This window comes from Somniosus microcephalus, chromosome 2, assembly GCF_052327205.1.
Source record: "Somniosus microcephalus isolate GS21.2 chromosome 2, FLI_Smic_1.0, whole genome shotgun sequence".
NCBI classification, from domain to species: Eukaryota; Metazoa; Chordata; class Chondrichthyes; order Squaliformes; family Somniosidae; genus Somniosus; species Somniosus microcephalus.
In genome coordinates this window covers 332,894,369-332,919,022 of record NC_140988.1, presented here as the reverse complement: position 1 = coordinate 332,919,022, position 24,654 = coordinate 332,894,369, and the positions used below count along the sequence as shown (strand labels likewise).

The 24,654-nt window shown below is 45.5% G+C and overlaps 1 protein-coding gene across 1 annotated transcript in view; it reads right to left on the bottom strand.

Annotated features, from left to right (window-relative positions):
- Positions 1–24,654, bottom strand: part of dym (dymeclin) — a 527,720-nt gene that overhangs the window by 49,410 nt on the left and 453,656 nt on the right. Inside the window, exons 15-16 of the mRNA XM_085966565.1 lie at positions 22,305–22,487; positions 11,096–11,209 (exon numbers count right to left, since the gene is read on the bottom strand). Coding sequence (XP_085822691.1) covers positions 11,096–11,209; positions 22,305–22,487 — 297 coding nt within the window. The remainder of the gene's footprint in view (positions 1–11,095; positions 11,210–22,304; positions 22,488–24,654) is intronic.

Genomic DNA, 24,654 nt, shown 5'->3' with positions numbered 1-24,654 from the left:
ACTCTTGATCTTCCGTCATTATTGGAAAATGCTGTGTTTTAAACATTTTTCTCGCCATACAATTTTCTCCCAGTCACTGACTTGAACTGGAGATACTGGTCCAGGTTTCTAGCTGCCCTTTAACAACTCCCCCAAAGTGGCTAATCTCCATGTGTGTACATGACAGGCTACTCAACCAGAGGGGAGCATCATGGCGGAGCACAATCCTGTCCAAAACCCACAAAGGCAAACTTACCAGATGAGGTTATTGGACAGTGATCAGGATCAGTGACCCTTGTTGATTTATCTCTTTCCCAGCCCAGGGTCACCAAGGCCAACTGTAGTGCTCTGGCTGAGATCAGCTAACTCAGCGCAGACTGGAGACTGAACCAAGGACCTTATGGGTTTGTATGGTGCACAATCACCGGGTAGTGCACTTACCAACTAAGCTATCAGTAGAGCCTACCTGACTTACGTTTGATGGTTGTGATCAGGAATTCAGTGAATGACAGCCTGCATATTGCCACTCTGCTCCAAAGCACGATGCTATTTTTGCCTTATAAAGGACCATTTGAAGAAAGACATTCCTTTTCTTAATCCTCTCTTCCCCCCACCCAACTGCAACCCATGCACTATTCCCCTCAGAGATGTGGGTAATCAATCTCTATCAGATCTTTATCAATGCCATTCTGTTACCGGTCCACAAGACATGCTGTGGACATGTCAGTCCTGACTGACTATTCTCTCATTTTCAGCCTGTCCACATGGCAGAGAGCCTTGCTGGGGATTGTAACTCCTCTCCAGATGACGATACAAACTCAATGTGTGGAGCACTGTGGAGATATTTTTTTTTCTGATTTTGTTTTATTATTGTGAATTTTGTGCCTGCCATTGATAATGATAGTGGAGAGTTTTTTTAAATTCATTGATGGGATGTGGGCGTCGCTGGCTAGGCCTGCATTTAGTGCCCATCCCTAATTGCCCTTGAGAAGATGGTGGTGAGCCGCCTTCTTGAACCGCTGCAGTCCATATGGTGTAGGTACACCCACAATGCTGTTAGGAAGGGAGTTCCAGGATTTTGGCCCAGCGACAGTGAAAACGGCGATACAGGTCCAAGTCAGGATGGTGTGTGGCTTGGAGGGGAACTTGTAGGTGGTGATGTTCCCATGCGTCTGCTGCCCTTGTCCTTCTAAGTGGTAGAGGTCGCGGGTTTGGAAGGTGCTGTTGAAGGAGCTTTGGCGAGTTGCTGCAGTGCATCTTGTAGATGGTACACACTGCAGCCACAGTGCGCCGGTGGTGGAGGGAGTGAATGTTGAAGGTGGTGGATGGAGTGCCAATCAAGCGGGCTGCTTTATCCTGAATGGTGTTGAGCTTCTTGAGTGTTGTTGGACCTGCACTCATCCAGGCAAGTGGAGAGTATTTCATCACACTCCTGACTTGTGCCTTGTAGATGGTGGAAAGGCTTTGGGGAGTCAGGAGGTGAGACACTCGCCGCAGAATTCCCAGCCTCTGGCCTGCTCTTGTAGCCACAGTATTTATATGGCTGGTCCAGTTCAGTTTCTGATCAATGGTAACCCCCAGGATGTTGATAGTGAGGGATTCAGCGATGGTAATGCCATTGAATGTCAAGGGGAGATGGTTAGAGTCTCGCTTGTTGGAGATGGTCATTGCCTGGCACTTGTGTGGTGCGAATGTTACTTGCCACTTGTCAGCCCAAGTCTGAATATTGTCCAGGTCTTGCTGCATATGGACACGGACTGCGTCAGTATCTGACGAGTCTCGAATGGTGCTGAACAGTGTGCAATCATCAGCGAACATCCCCACTTCTGACCTTATGATGGAGGGAAGGTCATTGATGAAACAGCTGAAGATGGTTGGGCCTAGGACACTGCCCTGAGGAACTCCTGCAGTGATGTCATGTGATTGAGATGAATGACCTCCAACAACCACAGCCAACTTCCTTTGTGCTAGGTATGATTCCAGCCAATGGAGAGTTTTCCCCTTGATTCCCATTGACTTCAGTTTTGCTTGGGCTCCTTGATGCCACACTCGATCAAATGCTGCCTTGATGTCAAGGGCAGTCACTCTCACCTCTTGAGTTCAGCTCTTTTGTCCATGTTTGGACCAAGGCTGTAATGCGGTCAGGAGCTGAGTGGCCCTGGCGGAACCCAAACTGGGTGTCAGTTAGCAGGTTATTGCTGAGTAAGTGCCGCTTGATAGCACTGTCGATGACATCTTCCATCACTTTGCTGATGATTGAGAGTAGACTAGGGTTGCAAAGGAGTGGAAAGTTTCCGGTAAATTTCCGGAAATTTTCCACGGGAAGTTTAGCTTGGGAATTTTGCCCAAAAAAGCACATGCTAGCATAATATTGTTTTTTTTGTATTTCTTTCTTTTTTTCCCCCACAGGTCCTCTCTTAAAATTACTAACAGAGATGGAATCTTAATTATTAAGGAATTTCTTAATCAATATATGTTTATCTTCTTACTTGGCTTGTTTTAATAATTACAAGTTTTGTGTGTGACTGTGAACAAATGTGTCCTGATTGGTTGGATGAGTGGATGAGCGATTAGCTCTCTCTATTTGTAATATTTGCATATCGAATTGTGATTGGCCTGCAGGCATCTGTAAGACTGCTATAGTTTTTTTAAGATCCAGGTTAGGGGTCCTGAGGGAAGTCATTTTGTTTTCTGCTGATGTTGTGATGATGCAGTAAGTAAATCAGACTTTATACCAAATAAACCAGTTACTTGTTGAACTCTGTTGTCCTTCAATTTAAAATATACAAAATAATACACTATTGGTGATGTAGCGTCGTGTGTGTACAGGTCATGCTTCCATCACATGGAGCATCAGCAAAAATGTACTCACCCTGTTGCAATCGTGCTGATCGACCGCAGTTCGACACAGAGATGAATGCCCTTTATTTCTCTGCATAGAACAATGCCACGTTTACCGTCGGATGTGTGGAAGCATTTTACCCCAGGCATTAAAGATGGAAAGACTGTGTACATGTGCAAACACTGTAGAAAGCCATATGTAAAGAATGCCACAAAGATGCAGCAGCATTTATCCAAATGCAACAACTTCACTCAAAGCTCACAGCAGTCAGCCCAGAGTTCCTCTGCTTCCATTCAAGAAGATGATGGTTCTCATTCAGCATCAGGCTCCTTATCATCAGCAACTCCTGGCCCACTTGGAAGGTTCTTTGATACAATGGATAACCATAGCCAGAAGAATGCAGATGAGTGCCTTGCTCGAGCTGTATATGCAACAGGCTCACCCCTCATGCTCACAGCCAATGTGTACTGGAAGAGATTTTTCAATGTTATTAGCCCTGCATACTGTCCTCCCACCAGACATGCTTTGTCTACTTATTTGCTGGAGGCTGAGTATAACAGAGTCCAAGGAAAGCTCAAAGAAACGATAGCGATGGCAGATAGTGGTGCAGTTATCTCAGATGGGTGGTCAAATGTACGAGGGGAGGGCATCATAAACTACATCGTCTCCACTCCTCTCCCAGTGTTCTTCAAGAGCACAGACATGAAGGACAACAGACACACAGGCACATACATTGCTGATGAGCTGAAAGCGGTCATCAACGATCTTGGATCACAAAAGGTCTTTGCAGTAGTTACTGACAATGCTGCGAATATGAAGGCTGCTTGGGCTCAAGTGGAGGAGGCCTACTCTCATATTACGTCTATTGGGTGCGCAGCTCATGGGCTTAACCTGCTCCTCAAGGACATCATGGGTTTGAGAACCATGGAAGCACTGTACAAGAGAGCCAAGCAAGTTGTTAAGTATGTCAGGGGAAAACAGGTAGTTGCAGCAACCTACAACTCCAAGCAAATGACAAAGAACAAGAACACCACACTGAAGCTGCCCAACAACACTAGATGGGGTGGTGTTGTCATAATGTACAACAGCCTTCTGGAGGGTAAGGAGTCGCTGCATGAAATGGCAATATCCCAGTCTGGGGATATGGAAACCACCATCAAGAAAATACTGCTGGATGATGTGTTTTGGGAGAGAGTGGTTAGCAGCCTTAAACTACTCTCACCAGTAGCATCTGCAATTGCTCAGATTGAAGGAGATGACGCTGTCTTGTCAGATGTTCTCAGGCTTTTTACTGATTTAAAAGAACAAATCAGCATTGCCCTACCCACATCCCTGCTGCTCAAAGCAGAGGAGAAGGCAATTGTTCAATTCATACAGACGCGTCAAGAATTTTGTGTCAAGCCGATTCATGCTGCAGCATACATGCTGGACCCAAAGCATGTTGGGAGACCAATACTTTCTGGAGAACAGATCAACAGCGCTTACAGTGTGATTTCTACCCTCTCACACCATCTCAATCTGGATGTGGGCAAAGTTCTGGGAAGTCTGGCAAAGTTCTCTACCAAGCAAGGTCTTTGGAATGGGGATGGGATATGGGAATCATGCAAGCATATCAGTGCACATACCTGGTGGAAGGGACTTTGTGCATCTGAGGCCCTGTCACCTATTGCATCGGTGATACTCCAAATCCCACCTTCATCAGCGGCCTCTGAACGAAACTGGTCACTTTTTGGGAATACGCATACAAAGGTGCGCAACAGGCTGACTAACAAGAGAGTGGAGAAACTGGTGGCTATCCGGGCGAACCTACAACTTATTGAGCCAGATACAGAAGTGTCCACCACACAGCTAGACACTGACACAGAGGAGGAAATGGACACGTCAGAGCCAGAGTCAGAGAATCAGGAGGAGCAATGAGGAGTAGAAGACTCAGAAGACTCATGAGTAGAAGACTCAAAGGGACAAAATAAGGACAAATTACAGGCTAAATAAGCTGACGCTCTTTATTTTATTTTAGATGGGTCTTTTTTGTGGGGGTTCAATAAAGTTCAAAATTATAACCTAAATAAAGTTTTGAAAGCCTGTTTTTATTTGTATGGAACAGTATGTCTATTTTGACGACAAAGATAATATAAGGGTCAGAGACAAAAACCATCAGTGTGCAAAAAAACTCAAAAATTCCCATAAATTCCCCAAATTCCCATGGAAAGTTTCCTCTTTTAAAAATTCCCAGAATTTTGCAACCCTAGAGTAGACTGATGGGACGGTAATTGGCCGGGTCGGATTTGTCCTGCTTTTTGTAGACAGGACATACTTGGGCAATTTTCCACATTGCTGGGTAGATGCCAGTGTTGTAGCTGTACTGGAACAGCTTGGCTAGGGGCGCAGCTAGTTCTGGAGCACAAGTGGGTGTAAAAAATGGAATTTAGGACTTATTCTGGCCAAAACCCATTCATATTCCTAGCAATGACTTAGCTAGGGCACATGTATTTTATACTCGTCCTCACTTTTAGCAGAATTTAGGGTGGAATTTAAATGGGATATAAGACTGTCCACTCCCAAATTCTATGCTTTCCCCTGCCCCAGATAGATCAACTGGGTTTACACCTTACTAAATCATTGGAATTTCGTGGCCCAATTATATAAATGCTGATTGGAATTACAGTGTATCTCTACTGATTGCTCTTTTGTATGCCAGTTTCCAAACTGTGATCCTGATCATTTTTGTCTTTTTATTGCTGTCTTTTTATTGATTTCCCTGGTCTCCCCAGCTTGGTACTCCAGAGACATGCTGCATTTAATTGCTTTATTTGATGTTAGAGCAAACTATTTTTTTCAAATATATTTTTAAAAAGACATAACATGCTAATAAAAGAGATTATTGTTTTATTTAGTTGCTTTAATCTTTTCCTGCCAATTATCTCCACTGCTCTCCTGAAGTATGGTTGCACTAGCACTGGTTGCCTTTGGCTCCTCACTCAAAGGAACATTCATGTGAGATATAGGAATGAGATGATTTGGGCTATGCTATTGGAAAAGTGGGTAAAAAGTATTAACATAGATACATAGAAGATAGGAGCAGGAGTAGGCCATTCGAGCCTGTCCCGCCATTCAATGAGATCATGGCTGATCACCCAAACTCAGTACCCGGTCCCTGCCTTCTCCCCATATCCCTTGATCCCTTTAGCCTTAAGAAATATATCCAACTCTTTCTTGAATATACTTAATGAACTGGCCTCCACCGCCCTCTGTGGCAGAGAATTCCACAGGTTCACCACTCTCTGGGTGAAGAAATTCCTCCTCATTTCAGTCCTAAATGGCTTACCCCTTATCCTTAGACTATGACCCCTGGTTCTGGACTCCCCGGCCATCAGAAACATCCTTCCTGCATCTAGTCTGTCCAGGCCTGACAGAATTTTATAGGTTTCGATGAGATCCCCTCTCAATCTTCTAAACTCCAGTGAGTATAAGCCCAATCGACACAATCTCTCCTCATACGTCATTCCTGCCATCCCAGGTATCAGCCTGGTGAATCTTCGCTGCACTCCTTCCATGGCAAGAACGTCCTTCCTCAGGTAAGGCGACCAAAACTGCACACAATACTCAAGGTGTGGTCTCACCAAGGCCCTGTACAACTGCAGCAAGACATCCTTGTTCTTGTACTCGAACACTCTTGCTACGAAGGCCAACATACCATTTGCTTTCTTAACCGCCTGCTGCACCTGCATGCTTACCTTCAGCGACTGGTGTACAAGAACACCCAGGTCTCTCTGCACTTCCCCTTCTCCCAATCTATTACCATTCAAATAATAATCTGGCTTCCTGTTTTTGCCACCAAAGTGGATAACCTCACATTTATCCACATTATAGTGCATTTGCCATGTTCCTGCCCAATCACCCAACCTGTCCAAATCGTGCTGGAGTTTCACGACATCCTCCTCACAGCATATCCTCCCCCCCAGCTTTGTGTCGTCTGCAAATTTGGAGATATTACATCCAATTCCCTCGTCCAGATCATTAATATATATTGTGAACAGCTGGGGTCCTAGGACCGATCCTTGTGGTACCCACCCCACTAGTCACTGCCTGCCACTCAGAAAATGACCCGTTTATTCCAACTCTTTGCTTTCTGTCCGCCAACCAGTTCTCTATCCAAGTCAATACCTTGCCCCCAATCCCATGTGCCTTAATTTTGCACGCTAATCTCTTATGCGGGACCTTATCGAAAGCCTTCTGAAAGTCCAAATACACCACATCCACTGGTTCTCCCTTATCTATTTTACCAGTTACATCCTCAAAAAATTCCAGTAGATTAGTCAAGCATGATTTACCTTTTATAAATCCATGTTGACTTTGTCCGATCCAGTCACTACTTTCCAAGTGCTCTGCTATTACATCTTTTATAATGGACTCTAGCATTTTCCCCACTACCGATGTCAAGCTTACCGGTCTATAATTCCCCGCCTTTTCTCTACCACCTTTTTTGAATAGTGGGGTAACATTAGCTACCCGCCAATCCATGGGTACCGTTCCAGAGTCTATCGAGTTCTGGAAGATGACCAGCAATGCATCTACTATTTCTAGGGCCACTTCCTTAAGTACCCTGGGATGTAGATTATCAGGCCCTGGGGATTTATCGGCCTTCAGTCCCATCAATTTTCCTAACACCATTTCCCTACAAATACTGATTTCTTTCAGTTCCACCTTAAGCTAAGAAATAAGCTAAATAATTTATCTTTTAGCTTAACAGTTCCTAAAAGTCAATTTTTCTTATTTTATTTTAAAAAGTTTGTCTCCAAATTGAAGATTCCAGTCTATTTCAAATTCGAAATAGACACAAGGAAAATAGGAGTAGAAACACTGGATGTCTCCATGGTTCACATGACGACACATGCTTGCTTTTTATCCTGAGTTGACCCCTGGGGTATATGGCTCACTTCCAGAAATGGAATAGCTAGGATTTGTTCAATGTCGACAGTTCTGTCGAGGTGAAATATGGAACTGAACCCCACTGTGCTGCCCAGTACAATACCCTTGGAATAAACAAATGGTGGAACCGATAGTTGGGGGGGGGGGAATTCTTTGAAACAAATGGGTTCAGTTTAGTTGCGCTGTTCCTGGGGGGATTTAAGGAGGAGAATGCCATGTTTGAAATTATTGGTAGAGAAAAAGTTTCATTTTGAAACTCTGTAGGAATATGGTAGCACAGTACTTTGGAGTGCCAATGGCTTGCCCCACAGAATGGCAGGATGTAGGCTATTGATCACAGTCCTCTACACACTGAATTCCTGATCTCATTCATGACATTGGAGAAAGGTATCCAAAAGTGGGCAGGCACTTTCCAACACAGAGGGCAGATTTTGCTTTTGAGGAAAAGTTACTTTTGCCTGCAAATGGTGAGCTTAATAGCCCTTGGTCGTTCAAAAATAAACCCTGTAATACCACATCTATGAATCCAAATAAATTTTGGAAAACTTTCTCTAAGGTTCCCTCCTCCCTTAGCCCTGAACTTGTAGCTTTCTATAGATTCTCTCCGATCTCCCATATGCTCTCTCTGAGCTCATCTTGCCCATTAGACCAACCTCCTGCTCCCTCAACCCTATTTCCACTAAACTGCTGACCACCCAACTTCCCTTCCTGGCCCCCATGTTAGGTGATATCGTTAACGGTTCTCTCTCCTCAGGTACTGTCCCCCTCCCCTTCAAGTCTGCCGTCATCACCCCTCTCCTCAAAAAAACAACCCTTGCCCCCTTCTGTCCTGGCAAACTACCACCCGATCTCCAACCTACCTTTCCTCTCCAAAATCCCTGAAGGTGCTGTCGCCTCCAAGATCTGTGACCATCTTTCCCGGAACTCCATGTTTGAATCTCTCCAATCAGGTTCCGCCCTGCCACAGTATCGAAACAGCTCTTATCAAAGTCACAAATGACATTCTAGGTGACTGTGACCATGATAAACTATTCCTCCTCACCCTTCTCAATCTGTCTGCAGTCTTTGACACGGTTGACCACACCATCCTCCTCCAACGCCTCTCCATCGTCGTCCAGCTGGATGGGACTGCACTCGCCTGGTATCTAATCAGTCATAGCCAGAGAATCACCTGTAATGGCTTCACTTCCCACTCCCGAACCATTACCTCTGGCGTGCCCAAGGATCTATCCTTGGCCTCCTCCTATTTCTCATCTATATGCTGCCCCTCAGCGACATCAGGCTCTATATGTACGCTGCTGAAACCAGCTCTACCTCACCACCACTTCTCTCGACCTCTCCACTGTCTTTAAATTGTCAGACTGCTTGTCCAACATCCAGTACTGGATGAGAAGAAATTTCCTCCAACTAAATATTGGGAAGACCGAAGCCGTTCTCTTTGGTCCCCGCCAAAAACTCTGTTCCCTAACCACGGACTCCATCCCTCTCCCTGGCAAGTGTCTGAGGCTGAACTAGACTGTTCGCAACCTTAGTGTTGTATTTGACCCGGAGATGACCATATCGCTAAGACCGTCTACTTCCACCTCCACAATATCGCCCGACACCGCCCCTGCCTCAGCTCATCTGCTGCTGAAACCCTCATCAATGTCTTTTGATACCTCTAGACTATGCCAACTCACTTCTGGCCACCCTCTGTAAAATTAAGCTCATCTGAACCCCCCTGCTGCTTCCCGTATCTAACTCGCACCAAGTCCCGTTCACCCATCACCCCTGTGCTCGCTGACCTACATCGGCTCCCGGTTAAGCAACGCCTCGATTATAAAATTCTCATCCTTGTTTTCAAATCTCTCCATGGCCTCACCCCTCCCTGTCTCTGTAACTTCCTCCAGCCCTACAACCCTCAGATATCTGTGCTCTTCCAATTCTGGCCTCTTGTGCATGCCCGATTTTAATCGCTTCACCATTGGCGGCCATGCCTGCAGTTGCCGAAGTCCTAAGCTCTGGAATTCCCTCCCTAAACCTCTCTACCTCTCTTTCCTCCTTGAAGACGCTCCTTAAAACCTACTTCTTTGATCTGCCTTAATATCTCCTTATATGGCTCGGTGTCAAATTTTGTTCGATAACACTCCTGTGAAGCACCTTAGGACGTTTTACCATGTTGAAGACGCTATATAAATGCAAGTTGTTGTTAACTTTGTGTGTGTAAAAATAGCTGCAGTGAAGGCTTTCAAGTGTTCTCACTTATCCCAATACTTATCTCTAAGCCTGATATCCAACAACCAGCAGACTCCAGTCAAGAGTCACCAGCACAGATAACCCACAAAACAAAGGACAAATCTGTGGAACTTCAAAGCAGCAAAGGAAATTTTCACCATCTCGCCATATCTAATTTGCTCTAAATGAGGCTGGGCATGTCCCCTGTGGAGACAACTGAATATCTTAAGTTGTTGATCCACTCAATTTCAAGTCTTAATGCATATTAGTATCATTATCTCCTCACACAAGCACAGAAAATAAAGCTCAGCTCCGTGTCAACTCTTCCTTTCAGCACCTGCTGTGTGTGTGTGTGTGTGTGGATTTTGTAAAAGCACCCTTTTAATATTAAACCCTTGAGTGTTGCTTCCCCATAGACAACAATCTTAGGACTGCTGAGGTTGAACAAATATAGTCAATGGCAACTAAATCAGTCTGAAGACTAGGCAATTATGGAAATATAGTACTGTACTTGAACCGAGCTGTTAACATTTATTTTTTAAAAACCTCAAATTTTCATCTTTTTTATTAAAAATGTTTTTTTTGTGGCATTTTTTCATCAAGGTGAAGAATATCAGTGCTGAAGAATGAGAATCTTTGCATTTTGACCATCCCGTACTTTCCATATTGGACTTATGATCTGGGTACTGAGCACCTCAGGTTGGCTATTCGTCAACAGAAGATAGTGGACACGTTCACAAATAAATCAGACTCTAGAAAATTTTTCGGTAAGCTAAGTGTAACAAAATTGCAAAACTATTCTTTTTAAACACATTACACCTAGTGCATAGAAGAAATCTTTCCCTTTGTCATATGCTTCTGGCAGAGATGGATAGCAGTCAGAATCAAAAAACCCGAATCAATTTTCCCCAGCCACAGCCTAGGGGCACAGGGACTCATTATTGTGCCGGTCTTCCCAATGAATTCATCACAGATTGAATCTGAAACCTTCCTGGTTTATAACATTCCATACAACTCCATGTGGTAGATTTGTCAATGAGCCTTGGTTGTGGTGGGGGTGGGGAGGGGGAAAGTGTAGCAGAAATCCAGTGTTCTTAACAATAGTAAGACGGTAAAAGGCAGAATGCTCACCTTCAGTTTATCTTTGGGCAGTGCTACAGCTCCCTGTTTGATGACCTCCAGAACTCGTTCAACTGACAGGTCTGTTCCTGCCTGTTCCAGCCGAAGACTGAAGAAGCTGATCACCTACAAGGTAAATGTGATCAGTAATCAAGGCGCTTGTTTCCTAAACACGTAACAACAGTCTAACCTCCACCCAACTGCATTAGTATGATGAACAATGGTATCTCTTCCCAACATTGCAAATATTTTATTTACTTGTTCTTTTTCCCATTTTTATTATGAAGTGCAAGCCCAAACACAAACCGCCTTGCCTACTGTAATGATCAAAAGCATTGGAACCAGACAGCTCATTCGATGATACTTGGGTTATCAACCCGATATGGTATCTCGCATTCAAAACAGCATCCCCTAATGCACAGAGGAGAGTTTATTTCCATCTCAGACTAAAATGGTTCTTATTTCTGAGTAACTAAATGTATTAGTACTAATTTGACAGAATTTTCAAGTGCTTTTGTGGCAAGCATGCCACTTACAACATGCTTACGCAAGCTTGTATGTGTACAATTGCTTTGGTGCTGTGGAGTCTACCCTGCAATGTAAGCAGGGTGGATTCCACAGCACTAGTTACCAAAACAAACACAACTGCTTCTATGTGAACTACCACATACAAATGAGTTTTTGGTAAAAGTACTACAGATAAGATAGAAAGTTCATATACAATGAGAACATAGAATTACACATTACCTAGATATTCTTTGTCTAAGAACATGTGAATTATATAAAGAATAAAGGATGTCCTGTAAGCAACATTTATCAAGTGATTATCAATAGTTAATCATCAGGGAGTATCATCACTAGTATGCATTAGAGAACATAGTTATCAGAAAATACAGAGCACACATTTGTCTATACTTTATATAAAACCATTAATCATTGGCGGGCAAACAAACACAATCTCTTTTACTTGCGTAACACTGCAAAACACATCGGGGGAGAAATTCGGTTGTTAGCGCCACCGATTAACGCCTAAAGAGGCCGAGAAGTGGGGCGCTAGCCAATTTCCGGGCGGGCGCAAGGCGCCTAGCCCCATATTGAGCATGCATTTAGCGCCGGCGCTAAATCTTAGCGCCCGCTCATGGGCGCAGGCTGATTATGACGTCATTTGAGTGTGCAACGCCTTTTGGGTGCCCCGGACCGGAAATTCAGTGGCGCCCCCCTCCGTAGCGCCTGGCGCTAATAGTGACAGCTTACCTGGACCTTACCAAGTCGCTCTCGGGCTGGAGGAGCGTTATTTAAAGGGGACTAGTGTGGTTTAAAAGCGGCAGCCATTTTTGGAGCACAACTTCCTCGAGAGCTACAAAGAGTTGCTGAGCTGCACACTGAGAGCCATTTGACCACTGAGCCAGCGCAGGCAGACGATCTTCAGCCTTCTGACCATCACCTTGCTGTTGGTGAGCCTTGACAACAGGAAACCTTCCTGTGGGCTCTTATTATGGGGGCTGCATTGGAGGGGAACGTCCTGCTGCTGAATCATCTGGAAAGGGCACTGAGACGCTGGGAGAGGGGGGCGGGCATGGCCAGACGGAGGAGGGCCAACAGACGTCGCCACAGCAGACCGTACGCTGGCAGGGTTTTCCGACAGCACTTTTCCTACATGACCATGCCGGAGGAGCAGTGTGTCAGAAGGCTGCGATTTAGAAAGGAGGTGGTGACTGAGCTGTGCCAACTGCTTCAGCCAGATCTGCAGCCTCAGATAAGGTGCAGGACAGTGTGGAGTTTGCACATTCTCCCCGTGTTTGCGTGGGTTTCCTCCGGGTGCTCCAGTTTCCTCCCACAGTCCAAAGATGTGCAAGTTAGGTTGATTGGCTATGATAAATTGACCCTTAGTGTTAGGGGGATTAAATACGTGGGGTTACGGGGATAGGGTGGGATATGTGTTGGTGTAGGGGTTACGGGGATCGGGTGGGATATGTGTTGGTGCAGGCTCGATGGGCCGAAATGGCCTCTATCTGCACTGTGGGGTTCCTGTGTGATTCCTGTGATCTCTGTCGGTGGCTGAGAAGATGCCCGCTGGCCTGAACTTCTACGCGAGCGGCTCTTCTCAGGCTGCACGTCAGAGGCTGATCAGAAGTAGCTTCTAGGCCCCTCTCACGGAATGCTTGCTGCCATTCCAAGAACAGGAATGGAACCGGTCTGATATCCCCAAGCCTGTGAAGGGCAAGATGCATGTAAATAGCAGGCATGGCCATTGTAAATGAAGAAAGTGTTTCAATAAACAAAATGTGGTTCCTTCAAACATGAGAAAGCTATGGCAACAGAAAGCAAAACTAATACACTGACACATAACTGACTCTCACACCTGGGAGACTGTCCAAAACATAAATCACATTCCGACCATCTTCCTTGGCCTTGATTCCACTGCACCAACCAAAGCATCCAATGCCCCATCAGTGAGTCGTTCCGCCCTCTGCCTCACCCTTTCCATTTCTTGCTAGGCTGGTGCGCCACAGGTAGGCTCCCACCGCTTTGAAGGCCTACAAGGCAGTGAGTGTGTCTGGTGATGCCAATTGACCTGCCCCTTTAAGAGCTGGCCGGCGCCACTGTGTCTCAGGGAAAGCGATTATCGACAGCACCCTTGCTGCGCCCCGCCGCCGCGAAATTGGGTTGTGCCGCCGGGTTAGCGCCTTAAGAGTAGCGTGCAGTGCCTGATTTAGCGCCGCAATCACCTTTAGGGGCACTGCAACCCAATATCGCGCTAGGTGGCGCTAAATTGCGCCTGGCGCTAACCTTTGCGCATCGCCAGGACTAGCGCCCCAAACGTGGCTATACCGAATTTCTAGGCCATCTACAAAAATCAAGTGGGAGTGGCTCTCGTAGATTTTAACAATAAGCATTAGTTTCCCATGGGGTTTTTGTGAAGATGCACTTACCGTACATGTTAACCCTGTTGGAGTTGGGCGAGGTCCAAGTGAGAGGCTGTAGGAAGTTCAGTGGGTTAGATTGTATTTGTGATAGCTGGGTGACAGACAGTTGGAGCCAGTCCCCATTAGCCTTAATTGTTTTAGCGACAGCAGAGAGGCACCACCATAGGCTTGAGGGTGAGAGAAAGCAAATGTCTTTCACCAGCTTAGCAACTCATCAGAAAATGTGAAAGTAAATATAACTGCGCACACCGGTTTAGGCTATCACTTGAAGACCAGTCATTTCAGAACTGCATTTCCCGATTACAATTCGTTTTTCATGAGATTGCCACTTTTTTCAGATTGCTAATTAAAACTGAAAAAAGAGTATATTAGTGGTGATTACAGGTAAAACCCCATTTGTAGTGCATTTACATTACAAGTTTATCGCAGTGAAAATCTGTTTTGGCTTCACACCGATGCTAAACTTGTGGAGTGTAAATTAGACATCAAGACCCGAACTGACTCCAGCAGAGTGAGACAGCCTCATCCAGAGAGTCTCTACTCTTTGCTCTCGTGCCAGGTAGGGCCTTGACTCTGGATTCACACTGCATTTACTCTGTAACTGAAAAGCAAAATTGCGAGACCTTTTCTACTTCATCCAACTGGCCTCAAACAGTGAGTGCTGACACACTAATCTATTGCAGGGGCAACACAGCAAATCCTCTCCCCACTCAATGTCCACATGTGCATAATTTGCAGCAGAAGTGCCAGGCAATGACTATCTCCAACAAGAGAGAATCTAACCACCTCCCCATGACATTCAATAGCATTACCATCATCAAATCCCCCACCGTCAACATCCTGGGGGGGGGGGTCACCACTGACCAGAAAATTAACTGGACCAGCCACATAAATACTGTGGCAACAAGAGGTCAGAGACTGGGTATTCTGTGGCGAATGTCTCACCTCCTGACTCCCCAAAGCCTTTCCACCATCTACAAGGCACAAGTCAGGAGTGTGGGATGCTCTCCACTTCCCTGGATGGGAGCAGCTCCAATACCATGCAAGAAACTCAACACCTTCCAGGACAAAGCAGTCTGCTTGATTGGCACCCACCACCGGCACACTGTGTCTGCAGTGTGTACCATCTGCAAGATGCACTGCAGCAAATCGCCAAGGCTTCTTCAACAGCACCTTCCAAACTCGTGACCTCTACCACCTAGAAGGACAAGGGCAGCAGGCGCATGGGAACACCACCACCTCCAAGTTCCCCTCCAAGTCACACACCATCCTGACTTGGACATATAATCACCATTTCTTCATCGTCACTGGGTCAAAATCCTGGAAGTCCCTACCTAACAGCACTGAGGGAGTACCCTCACCACACGGACTGCAGCGGTTCAAGGTGGCGACTCACCACCACCTTCTCAAGGGCAACTAAGAATGGGCAATAAATGCTGGCATTGCCAGTGACACACACATAAGAACATAAGAAATAGGAGCAGGAGTAGGCCATTTGGCCCTTCGAGCCTGCTCCGCCATTCAATGAGATCATGGCTGATCTTCTGCCTCAATTCCATTCACTGGCCCTATCGCCATATCCCTTGATGCCCTTACTAGTCAGAAATCTATCGACTTCTGTTTTGAATATACCCAATGACTGAGCCTCCACAGCCCTCTGGGGTAGAGAATGCCAAAGATTCACCACCCTCTTTGTGAGGAAATTTCTTCTCATCTCAGTCCTGAATGGCCTACCCTTTAGCCTGAGGCTGTGGTCCCTGGTTCTAGACTCTCCAGCCAAGGGAAACATTCTCCCAGCATCCACCCTATCAAGCCCTGGAATCATTTTGTATGCTTCAATGAGATCCCCTCTCATTCTTCTGAATTCAAGAGAATACAGGCCTAGTTTACTCAATCTCTTCTCATACGACAGTCCCACCATCCCATTAATCAATCTCGTGAACCTTCATTGCACTCCCTCTATGGCAAGTATATCCTTCCTCTTCCACAACCATTCCGAGAATAATTACATCCCGAGAATAAATACATTTAAAAAAAAATCATTGGATAACAATCAGGAATGGGAACCCAGACTGATTTTTTTCTCCTCACTAGCTCAGGGGCACTGATGCCAATTGTAACTCCGAAGATAATATATACCAGGTGGTAACCATCTAAAAGCAGTCTTATGAAGCTTTACTACTTCCTCAACCCCATACAAACTACCACCCTACCTCCTTTTGCTCTTTCTTTCCAAGGTTCCTAAGTAATTCACCCCACCAGTTGCAATCCTCATTATCTTAAGAATCAATTAGTCGAACACAGTCTTCCGGCCTCCTAGCCTAGAAACATAGAAGATAGGAGCAGGAGTAGGCCATTCGGCCCCTCGAGCCTGCTCCGCCATTCAATGCGATCATGGCTGATCATCCAAATTCAGTACCCTGTCCCTGCTTTCTCCCCATATCCCTTGATCCCTTTAGCCTTAAGAAATATATCCAACTCCTTCTTGAATATATTTAATGAATTGGCCTCTACTGCCTTCTGTGGTAGAGAATTCCACAGGTTTACCACTCTCTGGGTGAATAAATTCCTCCTCATCTCTGTCCTAAATGGCTTACCCCTTATCCTTAGACTGTGACCCCTGGTTCTGGACTCCCCGACCATCGGGAACATCCTTCCTGCATCTAGTCTGTCCAGTCCTGTCAGAATTTTATAAGTTTCAATGAGATCCCCTCTCATTCTTCTAAACTCCAGCGAGTATAAGCCTAATCGACCCAATCTCTCCTCATACGTCATTCCTGCCATCCCAGGTATCAGCCTGGTGAATCTTCGCTGAACTCCCTCCATGGCAAGAACATCCTTCCTCAGATAAGGCGACCAAAACTGCACACAATACTCAAGGTGTGGTCTCACCAAGGCCCTGTACAACTGTAGCAAGACATCCTTGTTCCTGTACTCGAACCCTCTCGCTACGAAGGCCAACATACCATTTGCCTTCTTAACCGCCTGCTGCACCTGCATGCTTACCTTCAGCGACTGGTGCACAAGGACACCCAGGTCTCGTTGCACTTCCCCTTCTCCCAATCTATTGCCATTCAGATAATAATCTGCCTTCCTGTTTTTGACACCAAAGTGGATAACCTCGCATTTATCCACGTTATATTGCATCTACACAAACTTCAGCTAATCCAGAGCTCTATGGGACAAGTCCACTTCCACAACCATTCCCACATCCTTGCCCAGCTCAACAACAACATTTATATAGTGCATTTAACGTAGTAAAATGTCCCAAAGCGTTTCACAGGAGCATTATCAAACAAAATTTGACACCACATAAAGTGATATTAGGACAGGTGATCAAAAGCTTGGTCAAAGGGGTAGGTTTTAAGGATGGAATTTCAGAGCTTAAGGCCTAGGCAGCTGAAGGCATGCTCACCAATGGTGAACGATTAAAATCTCCACAGTACTCCCTCTCCATTCCTCTCACTCTGGACCACTTTTAGCCCACCATATCTTCATCCTACAATTGGAGGATGATCCTTCAGCCTTTATGCCCCTGCCATTTGGAACTCTCTTAAAACCATTCAGCCTTGTTGTCGCTCTCCCAGCCTTACAACGCTTCCCAAAGATCTCTCTTCAAGTGAGCCACGTTTCTCCTCTTCCCCTTGCCCCGCCCCCCCCCCAATTCCTTTACTTCCTGCTTGGCATTCACCTCTTCCCTCTTATAACCTGATCTGGGATGTTTTAAATGTGAGGTTCAAAAAAATGGCAGTGCTATATAGAAAGAAAGACTTGCATTTATAAAGCGCATTTCACGACCTCCGAACGTCCCAAAGCGCTTTATAGCCAAGAAGAACTTTTAGAAGTGTAGTCACTGTTGTAATGTAGGAAATGCGGCAGCCAATTTGCACTCAGCAAGCTCCCACAAACTGCAATGTGATAATGACCAGATAATATGTTTTTGTTATGTTGATTGAGGGATAAATATTGGCCAGGACACTGGGGGTAACTCCCCTGCTCTTCTTCGAAATAGTGCCATGGGATCTTTTACATCCATCTGAGAGAGCAGGCGGGACCTCGGTTTAACATCTCATCTGAAAGATGGCACCTCCAACAGTGCAGCACTCCCTGCACTGGAGTGTCAGTCTAGATTTTTGTGCTCAAGTCTCTGGAGTGGGACTTGAATCCACAACCTTTTGACACAGAGGCGAGGCTGCTACGAACTGACCACTGGCTGACACTTATAAGTGTCTCCTTTTCACCATGGACGTACAATCCCTCTACACCTCCATCCCCCACCAGGATGGCCTGAGGGCGCTCCGCTTCTTCCTTGAACAGAGGCCCGACCAGTCCCCATCCACCACCACCCTCCTCCGCCTGGCTGAACTTGTTCTCACATTGAACAACTTTTCCTTTAACTCCACTCATTTCCTCCAAATCAAAGGTGTTGCTATGGGCACCCGCATGGGTCCTAGCTATGCCTGCCTTTTCATGGTATATGTGGAACACTCTTTGTTCCAGTTCTACTCAGGTCCCCTTCCTCACCTCTTTTTCCGATACTTTAATGACTTTATCGGTGCCGTTTCCTGCTCTCGCCCCGAACTAGACAATTTCATTCACTTTGCCTCCAATTTCCACCCTTCCCTCACCTTCACATGGTCCATCTCTGACTCTTCCCTTCCCTTCCTCGACTTCTCCGTCTCCATCTCTGGGGATAGGTTATCGACCAATATTCACTATAAGCCCACTGACTCCCACAGCTACCTGGACTACACTTCCTCCCACCCCGCCTCCTGTAAGGACTCTATTCCATTCTCCCAGTTTCTCCATCTCCGCCGTATCTGCTCCGACGATGCCACCTTCCACACCAGTGCTTCCGACATGTCTTCCTTTTTCCGCAACCGAGGATTCCCCTCTACCGTGGTTGACACGGCCCTCGACCGTGTCTGTTCTATCTCCCGCACTTCTGCCCTCACCCCTGCCCCTCCCTCCCGGAACCACGATAGGGTTCCCCTTGTCCTCACCTTTCACCCCACCAGCCTTCACATTCAGCAGATCATCCTCTGCCATTTCCGCTACCTCCAAAGTGATCCAACCACCAAACGCATCTTCCCCTCCCCTTTCAGCATTCCGTAGGGGCCGCTCCCTTTGAGACACCCTAGTCTACTCCTCTATCACCCCCAACAGCCCTTCCCCTTCGCCTGGCACCTTCCCGTGCAATCGCAGGAGATGTAACACCTGCCCCTATACCTCCCCCCTTCCCAGGGCCCCAAACACCCCTTCCAGGTGAAACAGCGATTTACTTGTACTTCTTGCAATCTAGTATACTGTATTCGCTGCTCATGATGCGGTCTCCTCTACATTGGGGCGACCAAACGCAGATTGGTTGACCGTTTTGCGGAACACCTCCGTTCAGTCCGTAAGGGTGACCCCGAGCTTCCGGTCGCCTGTCATTTTAATTCACCGCTCCATTCCCACTCGGACCTCACCGTCCTTGGCCTCTTGCATTGTTCCACGGAAGCTCAACGTAAACTCGAGGAACAGCACCTCATCTTCCGATTAGGCACTTTGCAGCCTTCCGGACTCAATATCGAGTTCAACAATTTCAGATCGTAACCTCAGCCCCTATTACATTTTTACTTATATATTTCTTTCCACCCCTTTGTTTTGTGTCTTCCCTTTCCCCCCCCTTTCCTTTTTTTTTCTCTCTCCCACATGGCAGCTGTCTCTCATCCTGCCAGTACACTTCACACCTAATCTGAGCCGTCTTTGTCTCCTCTGTCCTATTACCATCTCGTCTGGTTTTGAATACCTCTTAATGTCTCTTTACTTCTCTTTTGTTCTATCGCAGCCCTGCCTTCGATCTATTTTGTTTCCTTTCCAGTTTTGAAAAAGGGTTCACCCGAAACGTCGACTTTTCATTTCTCTCCACTGATGTTGCCTGGCCTGCTGAGTTTTTCCAGCATTTTCTGTTGTTATTTCGGATTTCCAGCATCTGCAGGATTTTGCTATCGTACTTATAAGTGTAAGCTGTTGCTATTATCTGAGATCTCTTCTGTCTAGCTGCATTTGAGAGTTCAGCATCTGTTCCTCTTGGATCCTAAACCCTGCAGAGGAATGCAACTGATAGGATTCTACTAAACACCAAAAACACTTCCTAAATCCATGCTCATCTTTGCTGCCGCTCCGCGTTTGAATGTCCCCAATCAGATTTCCACCTGCCACAGCACTGACATGAGGCTTCCGCGCCGTCACAGCACTGAAACGACCCTAATTAAAGTCACAAATGACGTCCTCGGAGTGTGACGGCGATGCACTATTCCTTCTAGGAACTTAAGAACAGTAGTAGGCTATTCAGTCCCTCAGGTCTGTTCTGCCATTCAATTAGATCATGGCTGATCTGCACCTCAACACCATTTTCCTGCCGTTGCTCCATATCCCTCGATACCCTTACCGAACAAAAATCTCTCTCCGTCAAGTCTTGAAAGCTCCTATTGTCCCAGCATCCACAGCCTTTTGGGGTGCGAGTTCCAAATTTCTACTATCCCTTGCGTGAAAAGTGTTTCCTGATTTCACTCCTGAATGGTTTAGCTCTAACTTTAAGATTATATCCCCTTGTTCTTCATTCTCTCGCCAGAGGAAATAGTTTCTCCGTATCTACCGTATCAAATCCTTTTAACATTTGAAACAGCTCAATCAGATCACCCCTCAATCTACTATACTCAAGGAAAACAAGGCAAATTTATGCAATCTGTCCATTATTTAACCCTCTAAGCCCCAATATATGTGAATCTGCGCTTCACCTGCTCCAAGGCCAGTATATCCTTCCTGAGGTGCTGTGCCCAAAGCTGAATGCAGTGCTCCAGATGGGGTCTGGCCAAGGCTCTATACAAATGAAACATTATTTTATCCCCTTTGTATTCCAGCCCCTTGCGATAAAGACCAGCATTCCATTAACTTTTTGTATCTGTCCATTGGCTTTTAATGATTTGTGTACTTGGACTCCAGAATCTCTTTGCTCCTCCACAGTCCCTAGTTTCTCACCATTTAGAAAATACTCTGGGTCCAAAGTGGATGACCTCACACTTGCCTGCATTGAATTTCATTTGCCATAGTTTTGTCCGCTCACTTAATCTGTCTAAGTCCCATTGCAACTTCTGCTCCACTCAATGTCCCTCCTAACGGTGTCATCTTCTTGTCCTTCTCGAACTCTCTACAGTTTTTGACATGATCGACCACACCATCCTCGCTTGCTCCACTCTTACTCAGCTGATCGTAGTCAGAGCATCCCCAGCAATGATTTCTCATCCCACCACCACACTGTAACCTCTGAACTCCCTCCCAAAACCTCTCCAGCTCCCTGTCGTTCAAGAACTTCCTTAAAACCCAACTCTTTGACCAAGCTTTTAGTCATCACTCCCAATATTTGCTTCTTTGGCATCCATTTTTGTCTGATCATGTTTCATGAAATGCCTTGGGACATTTTTCTGTGTTAAAGGTGATATATAAATGCAAGCTGTTGGTCACAAGGAGGTGCGCCAGAGAAGTCATAAACATTTGCTATCATCCAGAAAATGCCATGCCTCCATTTAGTGCCATTCCTGATAGTATGCCATCACCAGAAACTCAATGCACAGCCAGGACAGTGATAGGCACATGACAACAATAGTAGCCCTGGGATACTCAAGAAAAAAAAAAAATCAGCCAATTTTTGATCACTATATAGTAACCCCTCCATGAAAGCTAGCATGTTTAGACAAGGGGTGAAGTAGAACTGTGCTTGGCTGTGATGCTCCTCATAGCTGAATAGCCTAACAGCAACCCTATGTTTAGGTTGACACATGGTAACTTTGATAAGGTACTGGAAGGCCGCTGGCACCCGAGCAATGGTACCCCTGCAGAAATTAGCGCCTTTAGGAGAGGAGAAGATGCAATTAGGAAGGAGTAATTAAACCCGGTATGTTAGGTGTGACCTCCATCCTATTACCCCGAGTAGTGTGCTGGAAATATGTAAAGTACTCAACTATCCTGATTCTATAACACAAATTACAAAAACTTTTGAGGATAGAATATACAGAAATAAATACTATTTTAAACTGTTACTACAAGGTCATCCTTGAGCAATCCAACCTAATAACAGCAGTTCTGTTTCTTTACATGGTGTGCTACTATTTTTGTTGTACAGTAGTCAACTACAGCCAATGTGTAAAAAAAAAAGGAGCCTTAGCCCAGATATCTGCAATCCAACTGATTCAATGCAGTTGAAATTTAAGCAAGCTTTAATGAATGGAACATTTGTCAATTTCACTCCTTACCATGTCAAGATTCTGCATCACATCCTGGAAGGAAGGGTGCGTGCGGAATTGTTCAAAGAGATCCCGTTTGTATAGGAGTGCGTACACCAAGTTGGGGTTGTGGTGAAGAGAAGTGGAAAGACAGGAATTTATGATCTCCAGCATCATTCGGATCACCTCTTCTATTACATTGAGATCTTGAGCCTGTGCAAGGGAAAGCACAAAGAATAAGTTCTGGCCCACTACTCTAAAATGCAATCAGGCAACAGTCATATTGGCTGAATAGTGATGCACAGTTATCAGTATCTGTGAAAGCCATGCCATACATAATAACAAATGCTGGAAAGCTGAAATAAAAACGTACGTTTGGTCAGTAAGTATCTGAAAAAGATGGCAGGTTGTTTTGGTTGTAATGCTTCAACCATGGAAGGCATCAGTTAAGCTTGATCCTGTCCTCCCACAATGTCCATACATTCATACTTTCCACAAGGAGTCACCGGATAGTGATCAGGTGTGGGAACCCTGACTCAGTTGCTTTACAAATTTTAATGAGTAAAGTAACAGTTTAAAAAAAAACTATCGATTCAGGACCATTGCAGAAGGTTCAAATGTTCTTGCACATTTCAGCAGACGGGTCCAGATTTCAATGGGCTGCGATCCTTGCAGTTGTACTGGGATCACGCCCACTGGTGCCCTTTAACACGGACCTCAGTTGGAGTTTATAGATCAGTGGGAGAGCACCTCATTTGCATGGGACAGACAGATCCAAGTGCCACTGTGGCTACATCTTTGGTGCCCTCCTGCCACATACACCCAGAAACTTGAATGGGTGCCCGGCCCTGGGGTGATTGCCCAGGCCTCCCACTGTTCGGCCACAGAGCAAGGAAGCTGATCCGGGGATTTAAAACAAAAGTCCTCTTCAGGGGTCTAGGCTACTTGCCAGGTCTGGACTCCACTGGTAGGGCCTACATGCGCCTTAGTGACGGAAAGTATGCCTCAGCTCTTTTAACGTACCAGCCACTACTATTATGCCAAGTCCCCATCTATGGCCAGGTTAGGAAATTCTCAGCTTGAGGAGTCCCTGTCCCTAGATCTACCCTGGCCTGTCATTTGCCTTGTAAGAGGCGGACAGAAACGGTGGAGAACATCTGAAATGTCAAACAGGTCCAGTGTAACTAGTTCTCCCCCATTTCCTTGTGGATTCTGCTGGTCTCCTGCAGAAATTACGGTGGAAGACTGGTAGAACTCCCATGGAATTTTGCAGTCAATGAACTTTTAACTCTGTTTATGGTCTTGCCATAACTTATCCTTGTAATTTCCTCTATCCACTGACTCAAAATAATAAAGGATTTATGAAATATGCAAAATCAGCCAAGGGTCATTTACAATAGTTGATTTAGAGCGATATAGGCACCCTATACATTTCTCAGTCATTTTGCCACATCCTTCTGGTTCAACAGCATAACTTCTACCTATGTTACACTATCACCTACATCATTTGCAAACTTCAAAAAACAGCTGAAAGAAATTGCAAAACGAAATCCCAGAAAGGAACACAAGTTTTAGTAATCAATATTAAACGCCTTGCGTATGGTACAATTTTCCTGTTTAAATAACATGACTCCCTGTTTTAAGATTTTCCAGTCATGCCTTTTATGTCAACATTATAATGGAAAAATCCAATGTCAACATTTTCCTCTTGCTCTATAATTGTGGGCTTCCCAACAGTCGGTGGTGCTATTGTGTCCTCCGGTCCAGTTACCTACCTGCTCTGCCTCTGCTGCAACTTGAAGTCAAACTTTTTACCTCTACTTGAGGACAGAATCTTTAATATTAAAAGCTTTTTATATGTATCGAAAGTGAACTTGTAAAATATATTAAAAATTCCTCCAGATCCTGTCAAAATCCCTGACCAGTGAATCTTTAAAAATGTTTCCATAACCACACCAAAATAACTGCTGCTGTTGCCCAGCCATGGCCTGTTTCCCAGTCTCAGGCCCTCTTTTACTTCTTTTTTCTCTCTTCCTCCACCTCTTGCCTCTTGCTGCTGGGGTGGGGGGTTGGACATGCTGTATACTGGACCTGTGATCTCTAAACCAGGCATTCAATTCCTCTTTACCACTGCACTCCCACACTCCTGCAGGCCTTATTTCTCATCTTCATTGATTAACTGGCACTTTTGTTTTGAAACCACTGATTACACTCTTATAGTATACTTACCTACATTGAAAGTACTAATTGCTCTTATAGTAGTTACCTACATTGAAAGGGCTGCATGGACGGTGACTTGAGGAGGTGTAGGATAGCAGGGTGATGCATGACATTGTGTAGCAAGATGAGCTGAGGGTGTACAGACATGGGATATGGGTTG